Source organism: Nipponia nippon, unplaced genomic scaffold (genome assembly GCF_047370975.1).
Source record: "Nipponia nippon isolate SJK-2023a ecotype South Korea unplaced genomic scaffold, ASM4737097v1 scaffold_4, whole genome shotgun sequence".
NCBI lineage: Eukaryota > Metazoa > Chordata > Aves > Pelecaniformes > Threskiornithidae > Nipponia > Nipponia nippon.
The window spans coordinates 115938884-115964845 of NW_028262358.1; the positions used below are offsets into that span (position 1 = coordinate 115938884).

The following is a 25962-nucleotide window of genomic DNA, read 5'->3' on the forward strand; positions in this document are numbered from 1 at the left end:
GCTGAGGGAGCTGGGGTTGTTTAGTCTGGAGAAAAGGAGGCTGAGGGGAGACCTTATCACTCTCTACAACTACCTGAAAGGAGGTTGTAGTGAGGTGGGGGTTGGTCTCTTCTCCCCAGTAATAAGCGATAGGACAAGAGGGAACAGCCTCAAGCAGTGCCAGGGGAAGTTTAGGTTGGATATTAGGAAAAACTTCTTCACTGAAAGGGCAGTCAGGCATTGGAACAGGCTGCGCAGAGGTACTTAAAAGACAGGCAGATGTCATGGTTAGGGACATGGTTTAGTGGTGGACTTGGCAGTGCTAAGTTAACTGATGATCTTAAAGGTCTTTTCCAACCTAAATGATTCTATGATTAGCACCAAAGTTCACATTTAATACTTTGAATCCAGCTTCCTTAAAGACCTGGGCAGTCTTGAAAACCACATCTACTTTGTGAAGTACTATATACAGCAATGTTCACAGATCAAACTCATTCTTGCCAAAATGCCATTTATTGCAGTATACCTTTACATGGCATACAGATAACCAAGTGTTGCATCTTCTGTTAGAACTCGTATTTCATTTGTACCACTTAAATAACAGAGAATGTCACGTTTGTTTCACAAACCAAAATATACAGGTTTTTTTCCTTTCCCCCTAGCAAGGTTGTGAGGTACAACTGACGTTTACCACTTTATCTTCCTGTGCTTTACAAGAACCTTTTCATAGATAAACCTATCAAACAACATTTCTACATTCCTATACAAAGCAAAGAATTACAGCTGAAATTAACACCATCTGGTCATTGCATTAACCTATAAAAATTTATTCAGTTAAAAAAAAAAAGGATATAATGGACTTTGCAGCTTTACTTAAAAACAGCCAGCTACACATATGCACAAGTTCTCCTTGTGCATAAAGAAGAGCTTGGAATCAAGAAGTGTTTTGTTTTTTTTTTTTTTCCCTTGGGTTTGCAGAGAAGGCACCAATTTTAGCTGCGTAGCAGCCCAGGAGTGTTTTATACTTCATTTAAATTACACAGGTTTTTAAGTTTTACTGTTAATGTGCAACATTTGTACCAACTGTTGCAATATTCTCCAATCATTCCATCTGGCTCAACAGTACAAATATTTACATCAGTTGTAAACACTCCTCCACCCACCCCATGCCTTCTGCACTGAGTGATGAGGACCTGAACTTGCAAGCTAACCAAAGGCAGAGTAGAAGTAAGGCTTGTGCAGAACACCACACTTCTCACTCAGTTTGAGATACGCTGGAGAACTCCAGACCCTCAATAAAGCCTCAGTGTCTCGCATCTGACAGCACATTGACCACCAACAGCTTCAGGCATCTGGACTTTCCTCAGGAGGTGCTTTTTGGCCATTATTAGTCTGACATCCCTGGAGTTGCTTCTCTCCAAAGTGCAGGAACAGCTTCTGAAGACCTGTTCCGGAGTCACGAGAGTCAAGCATGCCAACTGTTGTATGTATTTAAGGCCATCTACACTTAGCCTTCATCAGGCTTGTTTCATATGCTATGCTTCTCTACTCCTCAGCTGTGAAGTCATGATATGCTGCTTTCTACCTTCTACTCCTGTGTGCCAAGGTATTCTGTGCCACAAGACAGCAGACCACGTTCCGAGACAACCACTGTGAACAGCGCACAGAGAGGTAGGTGCTACAACATGCCATCGGTCACCTGGAGACCACCCAGTAGCGCGGGTAAGAGTATTTGCAGCATGACAGCCCAGCCTAGATTTGGCACCTAAGAAGAGGGAATGTCTGAGATGAGACTTAGAAAAAAATCTATTTCTTACCTAAGCCTAGAAGGAGCAAGAGGGTAGTGGGACAGTCCAACGCTATTGGTAAAATCAACTCTCCACTTAGTTTTGGGGTCTTTGGGGTTTGTTTTGTATTAGTGTATGCACCAGCTGCTTAGGAGCTGGTTCTGAGTATGGGATGTTTCCAAAATAAAAGTTATTTTAAACATTGTGACAGTCATTTGCTTACCCTGGCCCTCACACCTCATTTCACTAGAAATCATGTTCAGCTTGATGTTTCATAGGTATTAAGTGCTCCAAATATGGCAGTTAAGAAGAGCTAGAGGATTGCAGCGTGCCAAACATCTGCCCAGCGCAGCCATTTGTTACACTTAAAACACATCTATGAGTTAAATAGGAAGGATCCCTGCTATACAGAATTTGAGCACTGATAATTGTTTATTGTTGCTAGCCCTTTCCCTAAATATCAGGAGGTTTATACATACAGTGCTCCCTATCTTCTCCCCACCGCCTGCCCCAGCAGTCTTTAGATAAACCAAAGTGAGTTTAGGAACTTGCAGTCCCACTTCTGTTTAAAAAAAAAAAAAAAAAAGTTGTGCAAGAAAGCAGGGAATGTTCAATGAATCCAGATCTATTTTGTAGTTATAAAATTCCCAATGGCAAAGTGGTAAGGGCAAATAACCCAATGATCATATGGCTTAAGTTTAATGCAAAGCACACTAGGAGGTCCACGTGCAGGGAGAGAAGAGTCCAAGAAAGATGGAATAAGAAGTGTCCTGAAGATCAGTGTTTATGCATAGAATTCTTCTTGTTTGTGTGGCTTTTGGTATCCTCCATTAGACTGTTTTGGTTCATCCAGTGAATAGCTGCCTTCGTCTTTTTTCTTCATTCTGTACAGCATAAATGCAACTAGAAACACTGCAAACACCAAGCCTACTAGTCCTCCAGCAATAACACCTAGAAGGGGGGGAAAAAGCCACAAATTACTCTAGAGCCCACACCACATAATGCTAGTATGATTTTAAGTTCCAGATTGTTCCTTACTGCATGGTCCCTGACTTCATGACTTCCAAAAATTAGTTTGTCCTTTTGCCCCCTCCAAAACCAGTCATCCTGCCATTACCAAAAGCCTGCTCATCTACATGAGGTAAAACCTAGAGAAACAGATCTCCCACCGTGCCATGCTGCAAAGCATGCAAGGCTACGTTGTTCAACTCTAGTGATTTGATCCAGGCAGCATTAGAGCAGTTTTACTGCTCTAATTTTTGAGAGGAGCAAAGGTTTACACATAAAATTCCAGATAACTAGCAGTGGCTGCTTTGCTATTAGCAGATTAATATTAATAACCCTGTTAGGGTTTTGACACCACAGAATCATGAATCACCACCCTCATTTCAGAGGTCTAACGTAAAACGTTGGCTTCCACGCTCAGAGAGGTACTTGCAGAACTGCAGCTTCTGCTGCCTGGAAGACTCCTACAAGAGTCTGCTTTTACCCACTAGAAATCCAGAATGTCAGGTACCTCCAAGAACTTCTTTTCTGTCCATAATTCCCGAGGCTCCTGCTGCTTTGGCATTCCTCCCAGAGTCAGCCGGTACTTCCGAGTTCCGGGTGGGGACCAAATCATCATCTTTAGTCAAGATGAAGTCTCCCTGTTGGGACATACAAGGCAGGTTATTCATGTTTCTCATCATGTCTGTTACTGGAGACTTCCCACAGTTTTGTTTTTTCTCATCTAAAACCCTCCACCGATATAACCTATTAAAATCAATCATTGTTTTTGACAAATTACCACCCTTTCCTGCAAAACCAGCTTACTACATACTACTACAGTCATCTCCCTGGAAAGGGTGTCAAAGCTCTTAGTCCTCACCGGGTCTCCAGAGCCATCTTCAGAAACCTCCTCATGTGTAGGAACAACGTCCTCTGGAGCTGTTGTCGTGGGGGTGGCAGTGATGTCTCCCTCATGATGGCTGGTAGAGTGGGGCTCAGGCACGTCTGTAGTGTCTGGCACATCGGATATAGGGATTTTAGGTTCGAGCACATGGACTGTGCCTGAGGCTTCTGAAGGAGTTACATGAACCACTGAAGGAAAGTGAGTAGTGGGGCTTCTCACTGTTGTTGTAACCGCATCATTTGTTGGTTTCTCATCAGGTAAGCCCAGGACGGGTACTTCGTCCTTCACAGCTACAACTGGCTCCTCTGTCACTACAGTACTAGTTGCAGAAGGAGATACTACATCCTTTTCAGTTTGGCTCTCAATCCCGGGAAATGGCTGTTCGTTGAAATCCATTGGTGTTGCCAGTAATGAGGAATTAGTTGGTTCTCCTGGGGCTCTCCAGGTGCGAGACTGGTCAGTCAGGGGAGCTGCAAAACAAAAAAATATTATCCTTGGCCGGTTTAGAGATGTATTAATAGTATCTTCAGGATGCTGGCCTAAGGAGGATGCCTGACCTGCATAGCCAATTTTCGTAATAACAGCAGTTCAGTTTGTAATTCCTTATCCTTTTCAGTGGAATAAAGAAGGGACAGACCAATGCACTATTCAGCAATACTTTGTTAGTCATCTGCTTCTCCCCAAGGCACAAGTGCTAGTCTGTTTGCAGACAGGCCGACAAGGGGGACATCTGCTTTCAGTACACTGGTTGCTCAGGATGGTTATCTGACCCTCTTCTCATAAATATCTTTTATGTGCTTCAGAGCAGTCACCCATATACTCAACACCTTTAGTCACTGGCACATTTGGCACTGATTTCAGGGTCTTATTCCTGCAGAATTTAATCTAAAATACAAGCATGTGGCTGGAAGGAAGCAGAAGGATACCATGCTTTAGCTTTCTCTGTCCTCAGTAGCATCTCCTCAACTTCAGCACTGAATACCAAAGGTCTCTCTCATGCAATTTAGTAACCACTCCAATAGACTGTTTCCCTCACCCTAAAACCTCTTTATGCAGCTTTTAAAAAATTATGGCCCATGGGAACTTGCACATTTGATGACAGATAAAATTTGCACTTGATGTATGTTGGCAGGTTGGGGTTTACACACCCTCAAATGGTACCTCCTACCAGCTTGTAAGAGAGGACAAAGGCCCTTCTTACGGTCTCTCTTCCCCGTGAGTAAAGAATCACTCCAGTTTCATAACATTCTTCACACAATATTTCATATTAGCAGTGACATGGAGTATACCTGCTTCTGCTCCCTTTCAAGTCTCCTACAACTCATTTTCTGCTAATTGTTAGTATCTGAAGCAATACAAGATAAACAGATTAAGCTCTTTCTCTGTTGCTCATCAAGATCTCGATTGCCACATTCGGGAAGGATCAAGCACTAACAGTACAAGTGCTAATAACTCACCTATACCTGAACCTGAGAACGCATCGTCATCATCACCAGATGAATCAAGATCTTCAGGAGGAAGGTTCAGATTTGTAGTTTGCTTTAAAGAGGAGGGGAAAAGGTGTGTTAGTGATGAGATTACTTAGTTATCGTGTTGCTTGTGCAGAGTCCTCTAAGGGCTCGTGAAGGTTACACAAACTTTCTTTGTTCAGACTGCATTTTCTCATCTTTCTTCATTTCACCCCCCCTCTCCAAAAGAGTAGTTCTGGTTAGTCTGTTCGGTGTTGGAAAGGTCAGCCTTGCTGCCTCCCTTCTCTGCGCTGCTTCCAGGCTGCACTTGCTTTGGGAAAGAAGAAAGCAAGGAATCCATTCAGAGCTGCATCCTGGTAGCAGCCGATGCTCAGTCCTTACACGACATAACCATTCTGATGCAGGTTCTGACTGCTCACATCTTCGCTATCTACCAACCACTTCATCTGTGAATTACTGCGTAACTTCTAAGGAGCAGAAAGGAAGGGGAGACAACGTAGTGTGGCTTCTCTGCCTTTTTGAGCCCTTCCAGCACTGTTCACGTATCTGAAACTACAGCATCTAACTGGAAGTAGAATGAGATTCCCTTTTTATAAGTGTAGGCACTCAGACTAAGTCCTGAGATAGAAGCCAGCCTTCCATGTAGGAGAATACAGCCCCGAGCTTTCTCCATTTAGGCTGCAAGGAGTACACCAACCAGCACAAAAGTTCAGTTGCTGAAACAAGAGGCCAAACCCCTGTTCTGCTGCGCCTGTTTGTCAGAACACACAACATTCAAAGCTCTTCAGGATAGCCAAAGAAGAAAACCCTAAATAAAGCAGAGTGATTACTTCATGCATCTTGTTGCCCTCTGCTGTATATACTCACTGTTCCTATCAGTACAAAATGCTTGACACTCAGCTCACGAGTAGCCCCAGGTTTATTTCTGCAGGGCTACCATTACCTAACCAGTCATTCTCCCTTCTCAGATTTCAAACCAAAGCCCTACAAGTCACTTCTGAATTTCATCTTTCCCCATCCAACTACATTCCCTGTTTTCCAGAATTTTGACTTCTATCCTATCCCCATGATGCCCTCGTCATCCCTTTCCAGCACTGCCCCATCTGCAAGTTTAGGAGATATTGCATTGCATCATCCAAGCTGATCATGGTTTTATCAGGAGTGTGAAATCTCATTTTACTATGTAAAAAGAAGAACACACATTCTTGCCAGCTTTGCACCCAGGCCCATTGCATTTCTCTAGCTTGCATTAACACAGTGTCACTCTAAAAATGACTCTAACACCCGTTTTCATCCCAGGAAGAAATTAGCCAGCACTTGTATGATCTGTCAAACAAAGCAGTTGAGCTCTCTCATTGTCACTTTATTACCTACGTGGTTGTATTTATTGGCCCTATCTCCTTTTCATTCTTTTAAGATATCAGGTTTATCCAGTTTTCTCTTCCTTAATACCTTATCCATTCCCCACATTCCCATAGAACAACTAGTTTCCAGGGTGGTTACCTAGCCCATTAGATTCAGCCTCTCTGAAGACAAAGTATCTAAGCTGCCACCAGCCTAATCGGGCCCAACATCTTACCCCTTCCAGGCAACCATTGTAATTAGATGGGGGTTTTTTTGTTGGTTTTTTTTTTTTTTAAATAACAAAAAAGTAAGAACAAAAAAACCTCACATAGACATTACACTTTTTAGCACTTCCCTTCTCTACTAGAAAAAAGCCAAACCAAAACACTTCTCCTCAAGCTTCTGCAAGCATATTTCTAGAGTAATTTCTAAGAAATTGCCCTTCAATCTTTTGTTTAGCTGCATGTCATGAGGTAATTTGGATTTTTAGATTTGTCCCTGCCTGTGTGCACTGTGCTTTTGCACTCATCCACGGAAAGCCGGTCAGATGAGTGCTTCCTGTAGGTTTTCCTTCTTGTGTCGCAGGTCAGTGACTCACCCAAGCTGATCTCACTACACTTCAAATATGAAAGGCTACGACCTGTTGGTGCAGAAAGAATACGGGAAGAACTGCCAGGCTTCCCAAACTCTGCTCCATTGAGCGTCCCTCGCAGTACGTTCAGAAGTGAAGTCAGACTTCAGAAATTGCACCATTTTGGTTGACGGGGGGGTCGGGGATCATTTTTTTCCCTCCTTTCTGGCACTAGCAGTGGCAAGCACAATCCTTTGTTCTCCCACTCAGCTTGCTTGAGTGCAAAAGGGGGATGCGCTGCAAAAGGGGGGGTGCATTCTCCTCCCAGTGGGGAACACTCTACCTTGAAGCAGTTAGAAAGCAATCTCTCCAGCTTTTTATTGAAGAAAGGGACTGCCAATACATTTTAAGACATGTCACCATACACCTTTATCTAGGATTGAGACTAACTTCCCCCCAAGCCAGCACCCCTTCCCCTGTTTTAACAGATGAGGCTTGTTCAGTTGTGCCAGGCTTCCTTTCTTGTTATCCAGCACATTCAGCCAGTCTACCCTTACATTTCTCCTCACACCTGAGCTTTTAGCCTCTTCCCAGGCTGCTGCATGTTCTGCTTCTCCATGGCCTTTCCCATGTACTTATTCGAATCCTAGTTTGATTTCTATATCTTAGCAGGGTCAGAGGAGGAAACTCCATTGCAGCCCAGTCTAAACCAGTGGAGACCCATGCTGTTCCAGTGTAGAGTTGCTCAGCTGCTGCTCAGCAGCCACCCGGCAAACATGAAGGCAGACTCAGACTGATTCCCATCCCCTGAGGTTGGCTACTGTACTTCAAGAGAATAATAGAAAATATGATTTAGCATTAATAAAGTCTGCTTTCCACAGCTTTATATAAGAACGTAGTGAAGTTGCACTAAATGTGTCCTTCTACTAGTTGTCCCAAAGGGTCTTGTCCCAAGTTGCTCCACTGGGAGTTGCGGTATCTCCCTGTGACCAGGTAGTTTGAGGTCTGGGATCCGAGAGGGATTTTCTGTGCCTCAAATACTCAAGGGATAGTATAGGATTACGCACACGTGGACACCAGTCAGAATATCCACAAAGTGATGTAACTTCCTGACATCATCCAATTTCATGACATAGGAGCATTAAGGAACATTTGCCTAATTTATGTAACTGTACACTTTAAAGACTACACTTCTTGCTCCGTAGCCTACAGCTTTAGTAGGCATGCAAGGCAGTAACCTTTTCCTTATGGCACCACAAAACACAAGTACTGCAGAAAGGTCACGCTTCTCTAAAGATCTGCTGCTGAAGGATTTCAGACGCAGCAAGGTTAACATGAAACACTGACTCAGGACAGCATCGGAAGGGATTGAACTAATTTGGGTTTGCATCAGGGAGACTGACCGTGCTGTTCAGAAAACAAACACCTCATGGTCAAGGCTTTTCCATGACCTTTTATTGCAGCTGAGTTACACCAATGAGAAAGGTTTTGATTAGTCAAGAGGATTAGGGGTGCAGAACACAGATTGAATCACCAGGTTGTGCTATCATATGAAAGAGCCAAGAATAAATTCTAGCTTAAAGCAAGATTGCTCTACCAACAACTTTGCATTACTTTCATTCAAAATTTTATCATTGTACTGTTAGATATAATCAGCTAATGTGGACATGCTTGTAGAAATCACTTCCATCATCATCCAGTTTATTTTTCAGTCCACTGAGACTATTTGTGGACCATTGACATTGTAACTGATGCCAGAGAGGCTGGATGAACGCATTTAAGTTCAGGTGGTAGACCCTTTGAAGGATCTCTGATGGTATCTCATGTATTCTAGTCAAAAAAACTTTCCATTCTTCTACAACATGTTGCTTTTTTACCATTTAACATGCTCATATTTTTTAGTTGTTTTTTTTTTTTAGCAGCTCAGACAACTGATTAGAAATACTTGCCTAGCCCTTTTGACTTAGTGTCACTGAATTTGTTTGCACATGAGGGGTAAAATTTTTAACAGCATTTTTGATATGCATTAACCAGTTCCCATTAACCAGTGGAAGACCCCCTTTTCCCCAAGTATCGAAGCAGCCTGTTTGGGGGAAACCCTGCGGAGACTGCTAGCCTCTGCTCTTGCTGAGCGCTGTATTGTTGAGGAACAATAGTTATTCAGTTCTGCTGGGACAACCAGAAAGCTGCTTAGTGGCATCTTCAATTTAATCAAGAACAGGCCAGGCTTTCACAACTCATTAGCAGTATTATCGGCTCCAGAAGTCTGACATACTGCAGGTTGGTGTTTGTTTGGTTTTTTAAGGAAAAAACATCATTTCTAACTATTCTTCAGTCTTCGTCTTGGTCGCAGTCTCAATACATGAATCTTTCTGTGCTTATCACATCAGCTGCCACAGAGTTCCCTCCCGCTAGAGCACAGATATGAAGTACTCTCTCATGATGAAGGGGAGATTGGTAGTTTATTAGTTGATCTCACCCCACCCAAACTAGGAACCACATTTCTTTCATTTGGAGCCATGGAAGAAGCTTTTTTCAAATTGCTCTTTGAGGTAAGCAAAAACAGTGGCTTTGCCACAAGCTGCTACAAGCCCTAAACTAGGTTAAGGATGATTTGTATCCCACTCATTAATCCTAGTTAGTGATCAGCCTATTACAGCAGTGTCAAAAACACTTCAAATCCTCCCTTATCTGAATAATGCTGTTAAATTTGCACATTTGTTTCTCCTAATAAATCCTTCTTATTCAGCTGAAAAGGAATGAGCTCTCCCACCTCAAACATCTCCCTAAGCATTCTACAAGATTCTTCTAACTTTATGGGAAGCAAAACCAATGGTTTGCTCTTGTTTAAAAGGGACATATAAAAACAAGACAATCATTTGGTCTCTAGTTTGGCTACCAAATATGACACTGGAGCGTCTAGAAAAAACACCTTCACAAGGATTTGAACAGCTCTGAAATAAACTCAAACAGAAAGGTTTGTCTTTCACCTTTTTCTATATATTGAAGAGCAGAGCTAGTCCCGCTAACAGAAATGCTATCTGAGGCAGAGCAGCTTGAAAAGCTTCTAACCTCAAAATACTGATAATTAGTGTGTGGGAAGACAAAACTGCCTGCTGAAAGAAACGTTAGCTTTGTTAAACCTTGATATTCTGCAGCTATATAGCCCACGCGTGATTAACTCCAACCCCAGATGTCCAGAGTCTGCAGAGAGCTTAAATGGTTGGGGGGGGGGGGAAAAACCAAAACAAAACAAAAAAAACCAAACCAAACCACCAGCATCCTCACCTATCCCCCTTCTGCAGGCATACAGGCTGCTAGCATTAAGTTGACCGTGCACGCCTTCAGTTCTAACAGTCAGCTATAAATTCTGGAGTAGCTGAAACAGAACTGATGGTTTTATATGGCAAGTCAGAAGTAAAGCTTGCGTGCAAGTCTGCTACATCAGAAGTCAGTAGCAATATGGCACCATGTCAGCTAAATGCTCTTCCAGTTGTTTCTCCTGTTGCCCCACTGCTCAAGATAAGCACCAGTGCTGCTTGGTGACCCTGCAGGTTAATGAAGTAGTTATCTTCCTAGAAGAGCCAAAGATGCAGACTAACAGCACAGGCCAAAGAGCAGAAAGACAGCTACAAACCATCCCACAAACAGCCCATGGACTGGGTAACCTAGATTTAAGCAGTATTTTTATCCCTGGCTACTGTTCCAATCAAGGCTGTTCAAAGCATTACAGCTCTCTGCCCTCCCTATTCAGACGGTGTCCTTTTCCCCCTCCCTCAATGAGCTTTTGCTGCGTACCAACAGGCTTCAGCATCCCCACCCTTCCATCCATCGGTTCATGTCAACTGGCGTAAGGCTGGTTCGTGGCTCACAGGGTGCCCCCTCCAAAGGGAAGCAGTCAGGCAGCTCTCAGGTGGAAAGCAAAGGATGCTCTTCTGCTCAGCAAGGCAAGCACCATTTTAGCAGCAAGAGGTAAGTATGACAGTTAATCATCTGGCTGCTTCTCTATCAGATCATTATTAGTATAAAGAAATCTGGAAAATCTTGGTGAATTGAGTTCTTACTGGCCTCCTATTTTTGGCTAGTGACTTGAGAAGGGGACTATCTTGGAGGGAGAGGTCCTAGCTGCAACAGCAGTTGCTTTTGTTTGAAGCATCAACCACCGGATCATCACACAGTGGCTACCTTGGCACTTGGGCTCCTGAGGCAGCAAAACACTTTCCAACGCCTGCTCAAAATAGGATGAGAGCTTTTAGGATCTCTTCCGCTATGGGCAGAACAGATCAGACTGTAAACTCTGCCCACTGTCCGCTAGGCTTTGATCCTCCTTTTCTGTCAAGTTTTGTAGCCACAGCTGTAGAAGCATACTCTGATCCTTTGAACAAGATGCAGTGGCCAAGGAAGAAGAGCATCCAGCTACTCCATACGCGCAGCAGCTACAGTCCCAACACTTCCAGAGGCTCACCTGATAAGTACCACACTACTGCCCCATCAGCATTACATTTTCTCCTTACTGTGACAGGGCAACTTTTTTAATTAAGCAGGACTGAAACACAGCAATCAACATGCCAAGAGCGAAAATGAACCAGCCTGTCACTGTCACGTTGGGTTTACCATTCTGCAGCGGGGCCCTTTAAACTACCACCTCCCACGAGAACATGTCACTTCTTGCTTCCTAGACCATCCCCTGCATAGCTGCTCCTGCAGTCTCATGGTGAACCAGATCAGGGAACTGGTCTGGCTAAGAGGGAAAATGAAAAAAAAAAAAAAAAGAGGAGGAGAAAACATCATGCAAAGAATTTTCCAGCAGGACCAGTTCTCCAGTCCTGCTCAGTGCATGAATGCATAAGTGTTTGTATTGGCACAGGGCAGAGCGCGGCAGCCAGGGCTGCTTAAAGCAATTCATAGAGAATCACAGCCTGGGTTCCCGGGATGCTGACACACATTCACCTACCCTGCGGCAGAGGGGCAGTAAAATACCCTGCCACTGCCATGCATTATGGAAACGCACATCACCACCCTCAGACGGCAGGCAACATGCACATCAGAGGCTGACTCAAAGGGCCACGCAGGTTAATACAAAAAGGAGCAAGGAGAGGAGTTCTCTTCTGCAGAGTTTGTTTTTCACAATGGGTAAAGTTTGTTCCTAAGTCTGACAACAGTGCTTTTAAGTCCTCCCTGATCTCCTCAACACAGTAGCAAAGGCTAGATAGATGCCTTATTCAGAAACGCAGCAGGACTGCTTTTGCCTTGACCCACCTGAACTTTACAGGAGGCCCAGTGCGACTGCAGTTTAGTAGTGGACAAGGAGTATATTGCAGGTCCTTCAGCAGAGAGGGCTGAGCAAAGCCAGGGGTAGCAGGAGCCCAACAGGTTTATGGACACCACAGCCAGGGAAGCTTGCAGCCATGCAACACACACAGCATCAGTGACAACACAGCACTCGTGCGCACTGCTAGGAGTGTAGGGAGTACGACGTCAGTTCGGATGCAGAAGAGCTGAGATGCCTCCCAGGTCTCTCTCAGCCAGCTCTACTAGAAGCCTGGTCAGTCCTTCAGCAACACAGAGAAGCTACTTAAGAGCCTGTGCTCCTGCTTTTTCACCTGGAGGATATATCAAACAAGTAAGTTACTACACACTGCTTTCACTCATGCCAACCTGCTCCTTCCACCCAAGCAATACAGCCCAGGCCAATGACTGAATCTCACTGACAGGTCAACACATCCACAGACGTAGCACACAGCAAGCACTCGACTTCACTCTCTATCAGTGGCAGGGGCAGGTTGTCACAATATGGCCAAAAGACCTTTTGTCTCCCACGTTCAAGGCAGCCTGTGTTTTGAAGATGCAGTGTAATGAGAAAGCTCTTTTCCCTGCAGCTAATCTCATGAGAAGCAGCCAGTTCAGTTTTACATTATAACTGCTTTTCTTTAAAGAGCCTTCCCTGCAGCTCTTTAACATACTTGATAGTTCAGGCATTCATTTCTTCAGATAACACAAGAAAGCCACAGTCAGTGTTCAATGTATAACCTCAAGGAGCTGTGCAAAGTAGGTGCAGCTGAGTGAGGCCATGCAACTCCAGTTCATCCAGGGGAATTAATTTCAATCTATTTCAGCTGGCTTGAGACATGAACAGTGAGCTGTATAAGCTGAGACCAGACAAACCTAACTTGTCTTAAAACCCTCTGACTTGAAGTCACCAGCACTTCTTACTTTCTAGTGTAGCAAAACCAGCAGAGAAGATTCAGTCTTACAGCAACAGCCCGTTCATCTGCTTGTTTAGAAAAGCACAGACAGGGAATTGCTTAGTTTCAGCCAAAGCCAGTGGTGGGCTGCCCGTCCCAGGAACCCTGACAAAGTAAGGTTAAAAGAGGGGAGTATGCTGCAGGTCAGAAAATCTTTATGAAATGGAAACCCATCCAGCAAAGGACTCCAGTAGCCCAAAACCCACTACCCATGCACACTAGTAACTGCCATACAGATAAACATGACCCTCCTGATGGAAGAAGAAATTAAACGTGACAGGATCTAAGGTCTCTGCTGCCTCTTCCTCCCCCAGCAGTAGCACAGCCACATGCCCCCTGGCTACCACGTATCCGGACACGGCTAGTTCACAACATGTAGGACGACCGCAGCATATACACAGCCCCTGCTGTGGGGTTCAGGCAGGTGAGATTGAGCAACTCAGCTCAGACAAGCCATCAGCAGTTATAGCCACTTAAATGGAGACTGGACTTTGTAGTGGTGCCCTCCAACACATATAAACATAGTGACCTTATGTCTTCAACAGCACTCCCAGCAAAACCAGTCCCTATCCTTAGCCAGTTATTCCCATCCATGCGTTGACCTCTGTTGCCATGAACAAACAGTCTTGCTTGCATCTGGGTGCAAATTCCTTTCTTTGCCCCATCTCTTGCCACCCACTCGCTCTGTCTTATGGGACCAGCACTGAGGACTGCCACTGGAGTGAAACTCGCTACAGAACCACCGAGACTTCCTGGCAAGTGCAACAGTGGGCTTCAGACCGCCTGACTGCTCCTTGACAGCATGCACGGGTTGGAGCAGCCAGTCTCCTCTCCCCATAAAGCTAAGAAACAACCCAGCTCCCAGTAAAGCAGACCAGTTAGCATTACAGCCCTGAGACTGATGAATGTAGTCCAAGACTGGGTTTGAGGGAAGAGCTGCAAAGCAGCTAGTGCCTCCATTTGCCCCATTTAAGACTGTCTTCTTCCAGTAGGCCTGTTAGCTCAAACTGGTCAGTGTGCAGCTGTAGGCCATGTGCCAGGATGCCGAGAGGCTCGACCCTGCATGCTCCTCCTGCTGAGGCCATCACTGCAGAACAGAGCGCAAGCCTGCAGCACACCAATGCCAGGACACGAGAGAGGCAGTTCAAGGACTTTGGACCCACAGGAGCACAACTTGCTCTTTTCATCTTAGAATCACAGAATCATTTAGGTTGGAAAGGACCTTTAAGATCATCAAGTCCAACTGTTAACTTCAGCCATTCAGCTCAGAAATCAGAGACGTGTCTATAGGAAAGCGTGACATGGTCTATGGCATCTCAAGTCTTCAAATTAGGCTGATGGCACACTATGAATCACCGATGCCTCTCCACAGCACCAGGAAAACATGTGTGTGCCTCTGGTCCTAGGGAAGCCTGTTTCCTGGAGGCAAATGCCATACAACTTGGCTGGTGGAACTACTACCCATTTCAAATGAGCTCCATGCCAGCTTTTGTGTGATCAGCAAACTACCACAAGCAACCCTACAGCTGCACGAGTGCTCTGACCTGAGCAGATACGTTCCCACGAGTCCAAAGCGACCTCATCACCATGTTACACAGTACTCTGGGGAGAAGAAGCTGCTCTGCTTCACCTGAGGAAGGGAAGCCAACATGCAGCCAGGAATACCTCCTGCCTCCAGGAATTATTATCAGGCAAGTGCAACAGCCTTTGGTATCCAGGGTCATGGCTAGGAGAAGACCCAGGTTCTTATCTCAATCCTGGGACTTCCCCTCTTCTCCTCCTTGAACTCTAGCAATTACCTAGTGTGAGATATGCCAAGGAGCCAAAGCTGTAGGATCTTCTTGAAGGATCGCAGAAGCATTTTCACTCTATTAGTGATACATATATATGTTTCTAATTTGAGCAAACTGCTTGCGGTGCTATGTTAGGTCAGTGAAATCCAAGTTTCAGATAAAAATTCCTAGTATATCATCAAACTAAGGGTTTACTGGCAGTACTTCTGGTTCCTAGCAGCTAGGAAGTTATTTAAACCTCAGCAGAAAGATGAACTCGCAACCCTGGAGTGCTAAAGGTCTCAGCTAAAGCAGGTTATTTGGTAAACTTAGACTACTTAAACCTACAAACAGGTAGCCTTACAACAACAAAAAAGCTGACTAGGTATTCTGATTAGCTACATAAAGTTACAGTGGAACCACCCAGACTTCAGGTTTTCTAGGAGGATATAATATATCATATAGGAGGATATATATATTGTATATAGTGTAGCAACTGCCTGTGCACAAGACCACAAAAATTACTTTCTGTTCGCTGACACTTCAGTGGCAGAAACACTTGCCAGCTCTAAGTCCCACTGCTATCAGACTCTGCTTTAGCTTCCCAGCTGATCTGCTTGTAGTTTACCCTACAGGACGTACATCGAGTCCTTCATAGCGTAACTACAGGCCCGAGACTCAACAATCCAAGACAAGACCTTCTTGATTGCTTTTGTAAACTCCACATTTTCTCCAGCAGGAGGGGCGATCAAGTCTCCAATGCTTGTGAATTGGGTTTTTTTGCTAACAATCTGTTTTTTCCATATACACATCCCAGACATCTGTTACCTTTGAATGCTGTGTTTCATTATAAATCTCATACCCAGCTTCTTCGTTACAGAAGCACCACCACCAACCCTCTTCAGGCACACCCCGCCATTGAAGGGCTGATTGATCAGGGAACTGGAAGCATCCAGAAAGAGCTGCCTGGCTTGAACAGACACTGTCCCAGTCTCTGTCTCACATGTGCACACCAGATGGCGGGACTGGTCACACCGCACAACCTGACCCCTTGGTGCTGTTATTTGTCAGTCTGCTACAGGACACCTTGACTATTTGCAAGGGAGCTGCAGAAGCAACTTAGACTTGGGCAGCAAAATGAGCCAAGAGTTGGCATTCAGCAGCTCCTTTCTGATTTGGTCACACTCCCTACAGCTAAGCTCTAACCAGTTCTAAGAAACCCTGTTCTTGCACAGCAGGATTCACACCAGTCAGCCGCCGGTCTGTTCAGAAGGAACTTGCAAGTCTCCATCGGCAGCTAGTTGCTGGACTCACGCAGACCATGCAAGCAGCTTTAAATTTTGGTTTTGATCCAATGCAGGGCAGTTCCCGCGCCTTAGCAGGTCTTACACTAACGCACATGGTTAAGCGTACTTTTTGCATTTGCTTCTATGCTTCACCGTTTCCAGTTTCAATTAAGCCAGAATGGATGTGAAGAAATCAAGTCTCCCCCTACACTATGAGGCATGCTATAAGGTCTGTTTTGTCCACAGGATCTTACAGTGTTGACTAAGCCCAGATTGTTTATAATGCAGAAGTCATCCCTGCCAAACAGATGCAGTTACACCAGCATGACTAAGCCATGCGCAAAAGGACTGAAACATCTCTGCCAGATGCAGGAGCCACATCTCAGATCAGGAATACCTTGTTCCCCCATCCCAAGAGTCTTCTCAAAGAGGCACTTTCAGTATCGCCCCTTCCTTCCACATAGTCTTAGCAGGTCCTGAGTGCAGGTGCTGAAGAAAAGCAGCATGTGTTTCAGGTACTACTAGTCTCCTTGCAATAAACAGCAGTAGGCAAGATGGTCTTTGGGCACAGGCTGGACCACATTTCACTGAATTACTCTACCGTAGAACACCGTTCAGACTGCATGAACTCCCTTTGAGAAACATGCATGCTCATAACCACTGGACCATATAGCAAGTGATCTACCCATATAAAATGGTGCAGAGATCAAGCTCTCTGTGCCTCTTCCTAAGACACTAATGGTCTCTGTGTTCAGGTTTACAAAAGCATTGGTAATCCTGCATGTAAGAGAATCCTGCACGTATGACAGCAGTTGCTTACTACTGCCCCATTTAATGCAACACCTCAGTTAATTTATGCAACACCTCTGTGAGATTATAGAAGCTGGCTGGTGTACGTCCAAGCTGAGTCACGAGGGTGTTGAAGTATCATTTCAAAGCTGAAGCATCAAATGAAATCCTCCCATCAGAAAGTCTTAAAAAAACCTGCTGCTGCAACTGTGCTCTGGTCACCTACAGTTCTACTCATTTCAGAAATGAACAGTAGGCATTTCTTGACCAAAGTCTGGCCTAGAGTCACTCATTTGCACTCTTAGTACCACATCTGTACAGTGGAGCCCTGAACAAGGGACTGTTACAAAGGCAGGACCAGAGAGCTTCCCTTTGATCCAAGCTGTTATCCAAGTCTCTCTGTAACACATACTAGCTTCAGCTACCTCGTGCCTTCATTTTTGGGTATACAGCTTGTTCACCTGTTTTCCCCATGCCCTTGTTTCAGAGCAGTCATCAAATCAATCGAGGAGGTTAGAATTGAGGGGGAGATGCTACCACATTTGTGGAGTCTCGATGCTCTCCTGCCTCATATGGGCAACTGTAAGACTTCAGTTGTGATTTGGACATCCCTGCAGTTTACACATCTATACTGTGACGAGACAAGACATATCACTAATGCCACCTCTGATGGACATTAAGGCATTAAGACAAGTCAATAAAACAGTATTAAAAATTGCAAGGCAAGGTGAAGTGCTCTAGTACCAACTTACTCCTAGCGCAACATGTCCCTTAGTTCAGACAAGTTTCTGGCAAGGAGTACCATCCGGATAGCTAGATGCTACGTAATAATAGATCAAACTTGTAAAACACTGTTCAAACATCACTAAGGTAAAGATATTTCATATATGAATAAACTTCTGGGCCTACTCACTGACTACCAACTCTAGTCAGCGCAACAGATCTCTAAAGGAAGCAGAGCACAAAATGCTGAAGGACCACCTTATGGGCCAATTCCAAAAGCACAGGCTGAATCACTGGCGTGTACCAGCACCATCACTACAACACTGAACACTTTGCTGTTCCAGGTCCACAGCATTCACCTCGCAAACTTCAGCTCGTTGATTACACAGGATTTCTCACATAACTGTAGTTGCTCATCCTTCTGAAGCATCCAGAAAGGCTCAGTTTTCAATGAAAGAGTTGTGATCTCCTATTATGAACTTTCACTTTCTTTTACTGGATACTGCAGTTTTGACGATTTCATAATATTCTGGGCCTGCTGCCAGAGACCCACTGGCTATATCCATACTAGTAAATTAAACAACATCAGGGAACATCCCCAGGCACTGGACCACAATCTATGCCATCAAATTATTAGAATGATCTCTAGCACACTTTTGAGCCTTGCCAACTGGTATGCCCCCAAATAATGCATGGGAAGGTTCCCCAGCAGGCAATCTGGTGGGGGGGGAGTGTTAAAGGATAGGTCAGAAAATAAGATTTGCTGTGCGATTGGGACTCCAGCATTTAAGTTGGTCACAGGACAACTAGTGTCCTGCTTGTTTTACTTACTAGAATCAGTGTAAGGAGGTTTGGTGGGTCTTTTTAACCCCTTTTGGCTGCATGCTGAGGAGGTGGGGGCATACTGAGCATTTAGCACTTTTCAGCTACTACGGTAATAACTTCTAATTATTCATAATTGCATCTTCCAGCTTCTGTAGCTGGAAGAAGCTCACCACCATTGCGCAGCTCAGCGCGACTACAGATGCAGACTGAGGAACTTCTTGCAGGTTAAACACGCTTCAGAGCGAAGCCGATGCTGCTGGAGGATTAAGCCAGCAGCGTTCCTCTTCGAGGCCATGAGTCAGTTGATGTCAGCGCACGATAGCGGAGCACTCCTTTGCCACTGCCCAGACATGCCAGAGTCAGCCTCTTTTGTTAAGTGCTTTGTTCACTGATGGGAAAGTAGTCACGATCTAGATGATTCCTCCATTAGGACAGAATGAGATTTAGAAGTCAAAGCCCTCTAGCTGCAGGCTGTTAGGGAAGTTTCGGTGCAAGCCTCACTACCGCTGTTCCACTGCACGTAGGTGCCACTCACACCCTGTTAGGGCCAGGGAGGTGGACAAATCTCATTTGGCCATCAAATCCGCCGGTGCGAGAGTCTCTATTACAGTTTCATAAGCACAGACCACAGCAGGGGAGTGAAAAATATCACAGTATTAAGTGTTTGTGTTAGATATGAATTCAAGCAAGCTTTGTGGTTCCTCTCGTTTGGGCTTTTACTCCTCTTACCCCTCAACTTCTTGACCAAAGAAAGCCTGGGCTCTGTCCCTAAAGAAGATACCTATTAGCTCATCAATGGAATAACAGCTTCTCTCTTCCACAGAGATACTCTTACCTGAGACTGATGTTTTGGTAGATAGACAGGCTGCTCTGAGCTCCTGTGGTTGTGCAGAGCACAGGCATCAAATCTCCCAGCTCACCATCCTGGGGTCAGGGCATACAGCCTCCAAATCCTGCTGTGAGCTGGTCAACAAATAGCACAGGACAGGGATAGATACCTCTCTCTATAAATATATACATACCTATATTTATATTTCTCCACTCTACTGGTCTCAAAGCACACAATAAGCCAGCAATAGGGCCTTGATTTGGGACATTAAAGGGCCAGATAGTCTCTTCCTACAGCACTGCAGCTGCCAGCTCTGGTCCCCAGGCAACATACAAAGGCTCCCTACCAAGGCAGCCACAGCAGCACCGCTGCTACGACATGGAGCTTCACAAGAGCTCTCATCTGGAAATCGTTACGTTAATCATTGCTTGCTCTCCAGATGGCAGACTGGCTCCACTCTCCCCTGCCCACCTCTGGCTTCAATATACAGTCTGCTCGTCTAGTAATCCCTAGATGCAAGGGGCTGGTCTGGAGCTGCTGACTGGCTCTGACCAGGATATGTACTGCCACCAGCATTAAAAACTAATTAGAAAAGCTTTCCTGTGTTCAGCGCAGGACAGTCATGGTCTGCAGTGCTGGAGTTCCAGTTTCCTTCCCTGTGAGTGGCAATAAGCTCCTCCTCACGTGGCACAGACAAAGAGCAACCCCCGCTCTCCAGCTATGGCTTGCGTACATTCAGGTGATGGAGCCAGGGCACGCAGGGAAGTTGTTGCACGAACCGGCTGTACTTCGCAGAAGGCTGGTTGACAGGAGTGTGTGCCTGGGACTGCCTACAGCCAAAAATCGAGACTGTCAGCCTTTGTTTCCATGACTGGCATACAAGACATTGCCATTGCTGCACAAGCAGCGCAGAAAAGTTACAGGGTACAGTATGACAAGAACACAGAGCCTCCATGAAAGGCAAGATACCCATGAGTATTTTAAGCTGGTTGGCAGGCAGTTACCTATCTTTTATCAGTGCCTCTGATTTAGTCAGGAGTCATTCTGCAATAGCAATCCTGAAGACCTTTCAGTTATTAGAAAAGCCCTGAACACTAAGAGGCAAAAAGAGTGGATGTTAAAGAGAACCATACTGCAAAAACAAGGGCTATGAAGAAGACAGTTCTGCCAGAGAGCGCAGCAGCAAGATGCATAAGTGAAGCGGCAAGAGCTCTTCAATTGATCAATCCCAAGGAGTTTCAACCTAGAAGGCTTGCAGGGAAAGCCATGCCTTACACCACCTCCATGACTCAGTTGTAACTGCAGCTCCAGTGACTCAACGGGAAGTTCTGTTACCAACTCCATCCAAATCCCACTAACGCACTGGTTCCCATCCAGCAAAGCAAGCCTCACTGGTAAGACTGGTCTCAGTGGTGAGATACAAACATTACAGTCAAGCATGGCAAGGAGCCCAAGCTAACAGACTCCATTGGACCCATGCCGGTTCCACAAGACCCAGAACGTCGACTGCAGCCAAGTACTGCTTGAGAAACTGAGAGGTTGGGAAACCACCACATTAGCAGATGTTGCTCCACAAGAGTTGCTTGTAGGAGGTCCAAATGTTATCTCACCTTGAGGTAAGGCTTCACAGTGCAGTAACTTTTCCACTAGCATCTCCACAGTAGAAAGTGCACTATCGCAGGTTTCTAGCCAGGCCAGATAAAGCTCATTTCTGCGGTACACCAGTAGCCTAGCAGAGCAGTAGTTCAAATGAAGTACGCTAGTCAACTCTAACAAAATTGACCTGTTAACAAAACTGACACTCAGCACTGCTAAGGAGACACTACATGCTCTCTGCATTTTAGAGTATCTTCTCAGCTCAGGAGAGAGGTGAGCCTGTATGAAACACCAGAAGTCCTTGCACTGTTGGTCAAAACAACTTCCACTTTGGAAGTTCACTGCCTGTATCAAAGTCTAAGGAGTGACAAAGGTTCCTGACTTCTAATCCACAAATACACAGTGCCTTTAAATACTAAAATGCTCCGACGCCTCCTCAACAGCTCACAATCCGCCCCAAAACACATCCACTTATGTTTCTGCTCATATTCCTCACTTCAGAACGCTGCTACAGGACCCAGCTATACTCCCTAATTTCTTCCACAGCCTTTAGCAGAGCAAGAGCACGGTATTGTTTGGAGGCACTGACCCAGCTGCACTAGAACCAGAGAGAGCTGTTGTTCTAGCTGAAAGCTGTTTCCCACTGCTTTGCTCGTTCCCTTGGCACAGAAACAGCACCTGCCCAGTCTGTTTGTTTATGGAGAGAGTTACCATAAAAGTAAAAAGACTATCACTTTGAGCTAAATTGCTCTCAGATAAAGACACTAAAGTAAAGGTGTCTCTGCTCCCCTTACAGGCAAAATGAGATCTAGGCAACAAAGCCCCGGCAAAGCAACTCACCTTGAAGCAGACGTGCAGGGGCTGGTCAGATAATAGCTCTCTTTGGCTCCACTGATTACATCGCCATGACTATAATGAGAGCTTAGGCACCTAGCACACACATAGACACCTACATTTAGGTGCTTTAACATCAGCTGAACGTTGTCCTGAGGGACTAGTGCCATTTGAAGTACCCTATGTCTCAGCGAGTGCATCAATCTCCCGCTGTCCTGGAGCTCTGAGTTAATAAAGAGTAGGAGACATCTAAGACAAAAATACTAACGCCACAATGCTGAAGCACTGCAATTTTATCATTGACAGCAGCTCCTCAGGAAAGGGGTCCTATCTTCTCTCTCTGAAGAGGCTCCCTCCTCGCTGTAGCAGGCCCTACTAAAATCCCAGCTCCCTAGATGTCAGATAACACAAACAAGTGTGCAATGTCCCTCTCGGAGGCATTAGTATGGTTCTTGGACACAAGAGCCACTTCAAACAAGGTTAGGATGAAGTGCTACTATACAGGCCACCTGGAGACATCTATGCACTAGCAATGCAAAGCACGTACTTAAAATGGACCAATTTTGCTGCTAAAACAGCAGCCTACATTTCAGGTTAGTGCACTAGCTTAATTTTAGAAGGCTTACAGGTTTCTTGCACTTGCTGTAACTTGTCTTGGGTTGTTAGAGAGGATTGTTTGGTTTCCAGAAGTTTCAGAGTGCTGCCATTAAAAATGTTAGCTCTTCTAGCCACTTGAAACAGAGAGAAACCTGGAACAAAAGACTACAAACTTGCACCAGAGCCCCCTGACAGGATACAAACCACAACTAATTTGTCTCTGCTCTGATCAGAGTTGACCAGATACAAGAGTCACCATTTTACCCAGAGGTAGCCACCAGCAAATGAGTGCTCAGATGGAGAAGCGCTGTTTACAGCGTGTGATAATGTGACGCTGCTCTGCACGTACTGTAGAAGAAAGTGTTTCCTCCTTATCCACTGCCTACATGTTTAATAAGCAAGCTGGACTACCTAATTTCTTCTAATTAGTTTACATTCAGATAGGAATGACATCACCCTTGGATAAAGGTTTTGCCTGCTCTGCTAAGCTTGTGCTAACCGCCAACATGCATCTACACCAGGTGAAACAACCAAAACCCTGTTTTTCCCCTCATGATACAGGCTGGATTGTCCACTGCCCTCCTGCAGCAGGCTATGCATCCGTTGGCTCCACGGCAGGGTTATACCATGTAAAAGCTTCCATTTGAGAGAATAACGAGGTTAATCCATTAAGATGCATCAGCCTTCTTGTTTCAAGGAAATCAATGCCCTTATCATAACAAAGAGGGCAATTACTCTCATACAAGGTGTTTTGAGCAATAAAGTGTCACCTTCAAGAATCACAGGAACCTCCCCAACCATTCCTGCGGTTAAGAGTACTCAGAAAGAAAACGGCTATCGTTCCGCCACTTTCTTGTTCCTGCTCGTTACTTTTACGACAATATGCATGGACGAGTCCAGTCGTGCAGCAGGAGCCAGGGGCCAAGTGACGTGCCAGCAGCAGTGGCACGCCTTCCAGTAATCCGACCACCAAGAACCCAACACAACCGTGCCATTGCCCATAGCACCGTGACCTGGCGTATGCAAAGGAACGCGTAAGGTCACTCCGCTTTCTGTGCCCAACACAAGAGGTTTTTTTTGCCACTTGGTGCAAAAGCATAATTATTCCAGATGGGTGGGAAAGGCAGCTTAGTCCGTGTCGCTGACATTTCGACATGGGAAAAAGGCCACATGATCTCCAGAAGGGAAAGAGCCTCAGCGCTGAGTCACCACGGAGCACCCCAAGGACTTCACCCAGGAAAGCCCTCCATCTGCAGCGTCATCCAGGCCTGCGTCTCTTAGGCAGGGGAAAACATCAGACAAGCATTTACTTCATGTCCTTATCACTTCTAGTAAGGAATATTTATCATCGGGGAATTTTATCCAAATGCACTACAGAGGCTGCAAATTAACTGCAGTTTTACCCCTTTATTCAGTAAAAAGCTTATTCAGAAGCTATGAGCAGAGCCCTCTCCCCATGAAACAGGGCTGACTACGCTCACACGGTTGTCGTTTTTAGCCATCTCATAACTACTCGCTACCATGTGGGCTAGAAGGGTACGTGTCCAGATCTACAGGTAGAGTTCACAGACAGAACGGTACAGCAAAACTGGAGGTATTTTCAGCAGCTTAGATCCTGCCGTGCACTTTGTTCTGCCACTCCTTATCCAACTGCTGCTGGAGTTCATCTCCAGACAAGTTTCAAATCAATTACTCCCCTTCAGAAAGAAAAAAAACGCCAGGTTTGACTTTGATGATCCTGCCTGCTCACACAAAGCCTCACGTCCCACTTTTTAACTCATCCAAAGGAGAAGCCTCCACGAGCGACACGCACACCCGTCTGGCGCACGTACGTGGGAAGCGGGGAACGAGCGTCCCTCACCACAGGAGGAAGCGATGGCGATTCGGGCTTTGTGCCCCTCGAGAGGCGGCCGCAAGGACTCGCATCCCACGCTCACTAACCCCGCGCAGAGGTTAGGGGAGGACGCAGAGCCCAGGCCCCCACCACAGACCCGGGGCACCAGGCAAAGCACTTTTAGGAGGCGGCGGTGCCAGGTTTCTGTGGAAAGGCCCTCCGGAGGCAGAGCCGAGGCAGGGAGCAGTGGGAAAGCCATCCTCTATTCATGGATGACATCTGGCGGCTGCTGCTGCGCGGAAGCAGAGCTTTCCAAGGCTGAAAGGCTGCCCGCAGCCCTAGCGCGTCCCCAGGAGAGCTCCTCCCGAAACACCCAAGTTTTGAGAGAAGTGCCAGCCTCCCTGTCGCGGCGTTACTCTCTTCAGGCGGAGCGCACGGCACCAGCGAGCCGAGGGGGGCGGCGGGCGGCCCCGCAGCCCGGCCCGGGCGGCTCCGGGGGCTGGAGGCAGCGGCGGGGCGCCGCTGTCCCAGGGCGAGGACGGGCGCCGGGGGACCGGAGGAGTCCGCTCCACCGCCGGGATTTGTGCTTTCAGCGGGCAGAAATAAAAGGCATCCGGGCGTACCCTCTGCTGGCCAAAGGCTCCCCTGGCACAAAGGCGGGCACGGAGCCGGGCGGTGCCGGGGGCACGGCAGGAGCACCCCCCTTTTAGAAGTCGCCCGTGACCGCGGGGAAAAGCTCCCCGGCCACGACCGAGCCACAAAGGGCCACATGCGAGCGCTCGCCCAAACTCACCGGGGCTCACCGGAGGAGGCGAACATCTCCCCCCCCCCCCCCGCTCCTTCCCCGGGCGCACCGAGGGGTCCCGCGCCCCGGCGGGGGGCACCGGGCAGCGCCGCCCGCCCCGGGGCGGAGCCGCCGGCAGGTCGGGAGCAGCCGCAGCGGGTCTGGTTTGAATTAAGGCTGCCGGGGCAGCCCGGGCTGGAGCCCGCCGCCAGCACAAAAGGCCACCGAAGCCCCGCCGGCCGGGCCGGGCCGGGCCGGGCCCCGCTCCCCGCGATCACCTGTCGGAGGGGGGGAGCCGGGCGGCTGACGGGGCCCGGCCCGGCCCCGCTCCCGGCCCCGCTCCCGGCCCCGCGCGGCCGCCCGGGCCCCGCCGCCCCACGTGCGCCGCGCCGCCCGCCCCCGCCCCGCTCGCCGCGGGCTCACCGGGACGGCAGCCTGGAAGCACAGGGCCACCAGCCACACGGCCACCACCTTCCTCATCCTTCCTCCGCGCCGGGCCTCGGGAGCGCGCAGCCTGCCCCTTCTTCCCGCGGTCCCCTCCGCCGCTCTCGCCCCGCTCCTCTTAGCGCTCTTTTAAGTAGCTGCGGGTCTTCCCCCTTTTCTATTTATTATTATTATTATTATTGTTGTTGGTTTCTTTTCTTTTTCGCCCCTTCGCAAGCCGCCGAACCGGCCTCCCAGCAGCGCTCTGCGGCGGCGGGGAGTTGAACTCTGTCTTTTAATGAACCCACTGCAACAACCTTCACCTCACGGCCACCCCCCGCCCGGCTCCGGCTCCGGCTCCGCCTCCCTCTCCCTCTCCCTCTC

General features: G+C 46.9%; 1 protein-coding gene across 1 annotated transcript; it reads right to left on the bottom strand.

Annotated features, from left to right (window-relative positions):
* Positions 1–473: 473 nt before the first annotated feature.
* Positions 474–25914, bottom strand: SDC1 (syndecan 1). The gene is made up of 5 exons (XM_087775620.1): positions 25579–25914; positions 5115–5196; positions 3634–4127; positions 3283–3412; positions 474–2717 (listed from the first exon to the last, which is right to left on the bottom strand). The coding sequence occupies exons 1-5, from the start codon at positions 25633–25635 to the stop codon at positions 2551–2553; spliced, it is 930 nt and encodes a 309-aa protein (XP_087631746.1). The 5' UTR covers positions 25636–25914; the 3' UTR covers positions 474–2550.
* Between the last annotated feature and the right edge of the window lie 48 nt (positions 25915–25962).

What these genes read in the sequence shown, in the direction of transcription:
- SDC1 (XM_087775620.1), bottom strand. Translation starts at nt 25,635, where the DNA reads ATGAGGAAGGTGGTGGCCGTGTGGCTGGTGGCCCTGTGCTTCCAGGCT. An exon ending in GCTTCCAGGCTGCCGTCCCG is followed by an intron (nt 5,197 to 25,578) that starts GTGAGCCCGCGG and finishes TCCTCTTTAAAG; the next exon opens with CAAACTACAAATCTGAACCT. An exon ending in GTTCTCAGGTTCAGGTATAG is followed by an intron (nt 4,128 to 5,114) that starts GTGAGTTATTAG and finishes TTTGTTTTGCAG; the next exon opens with CTCCCCTGACTGACCAGTCT.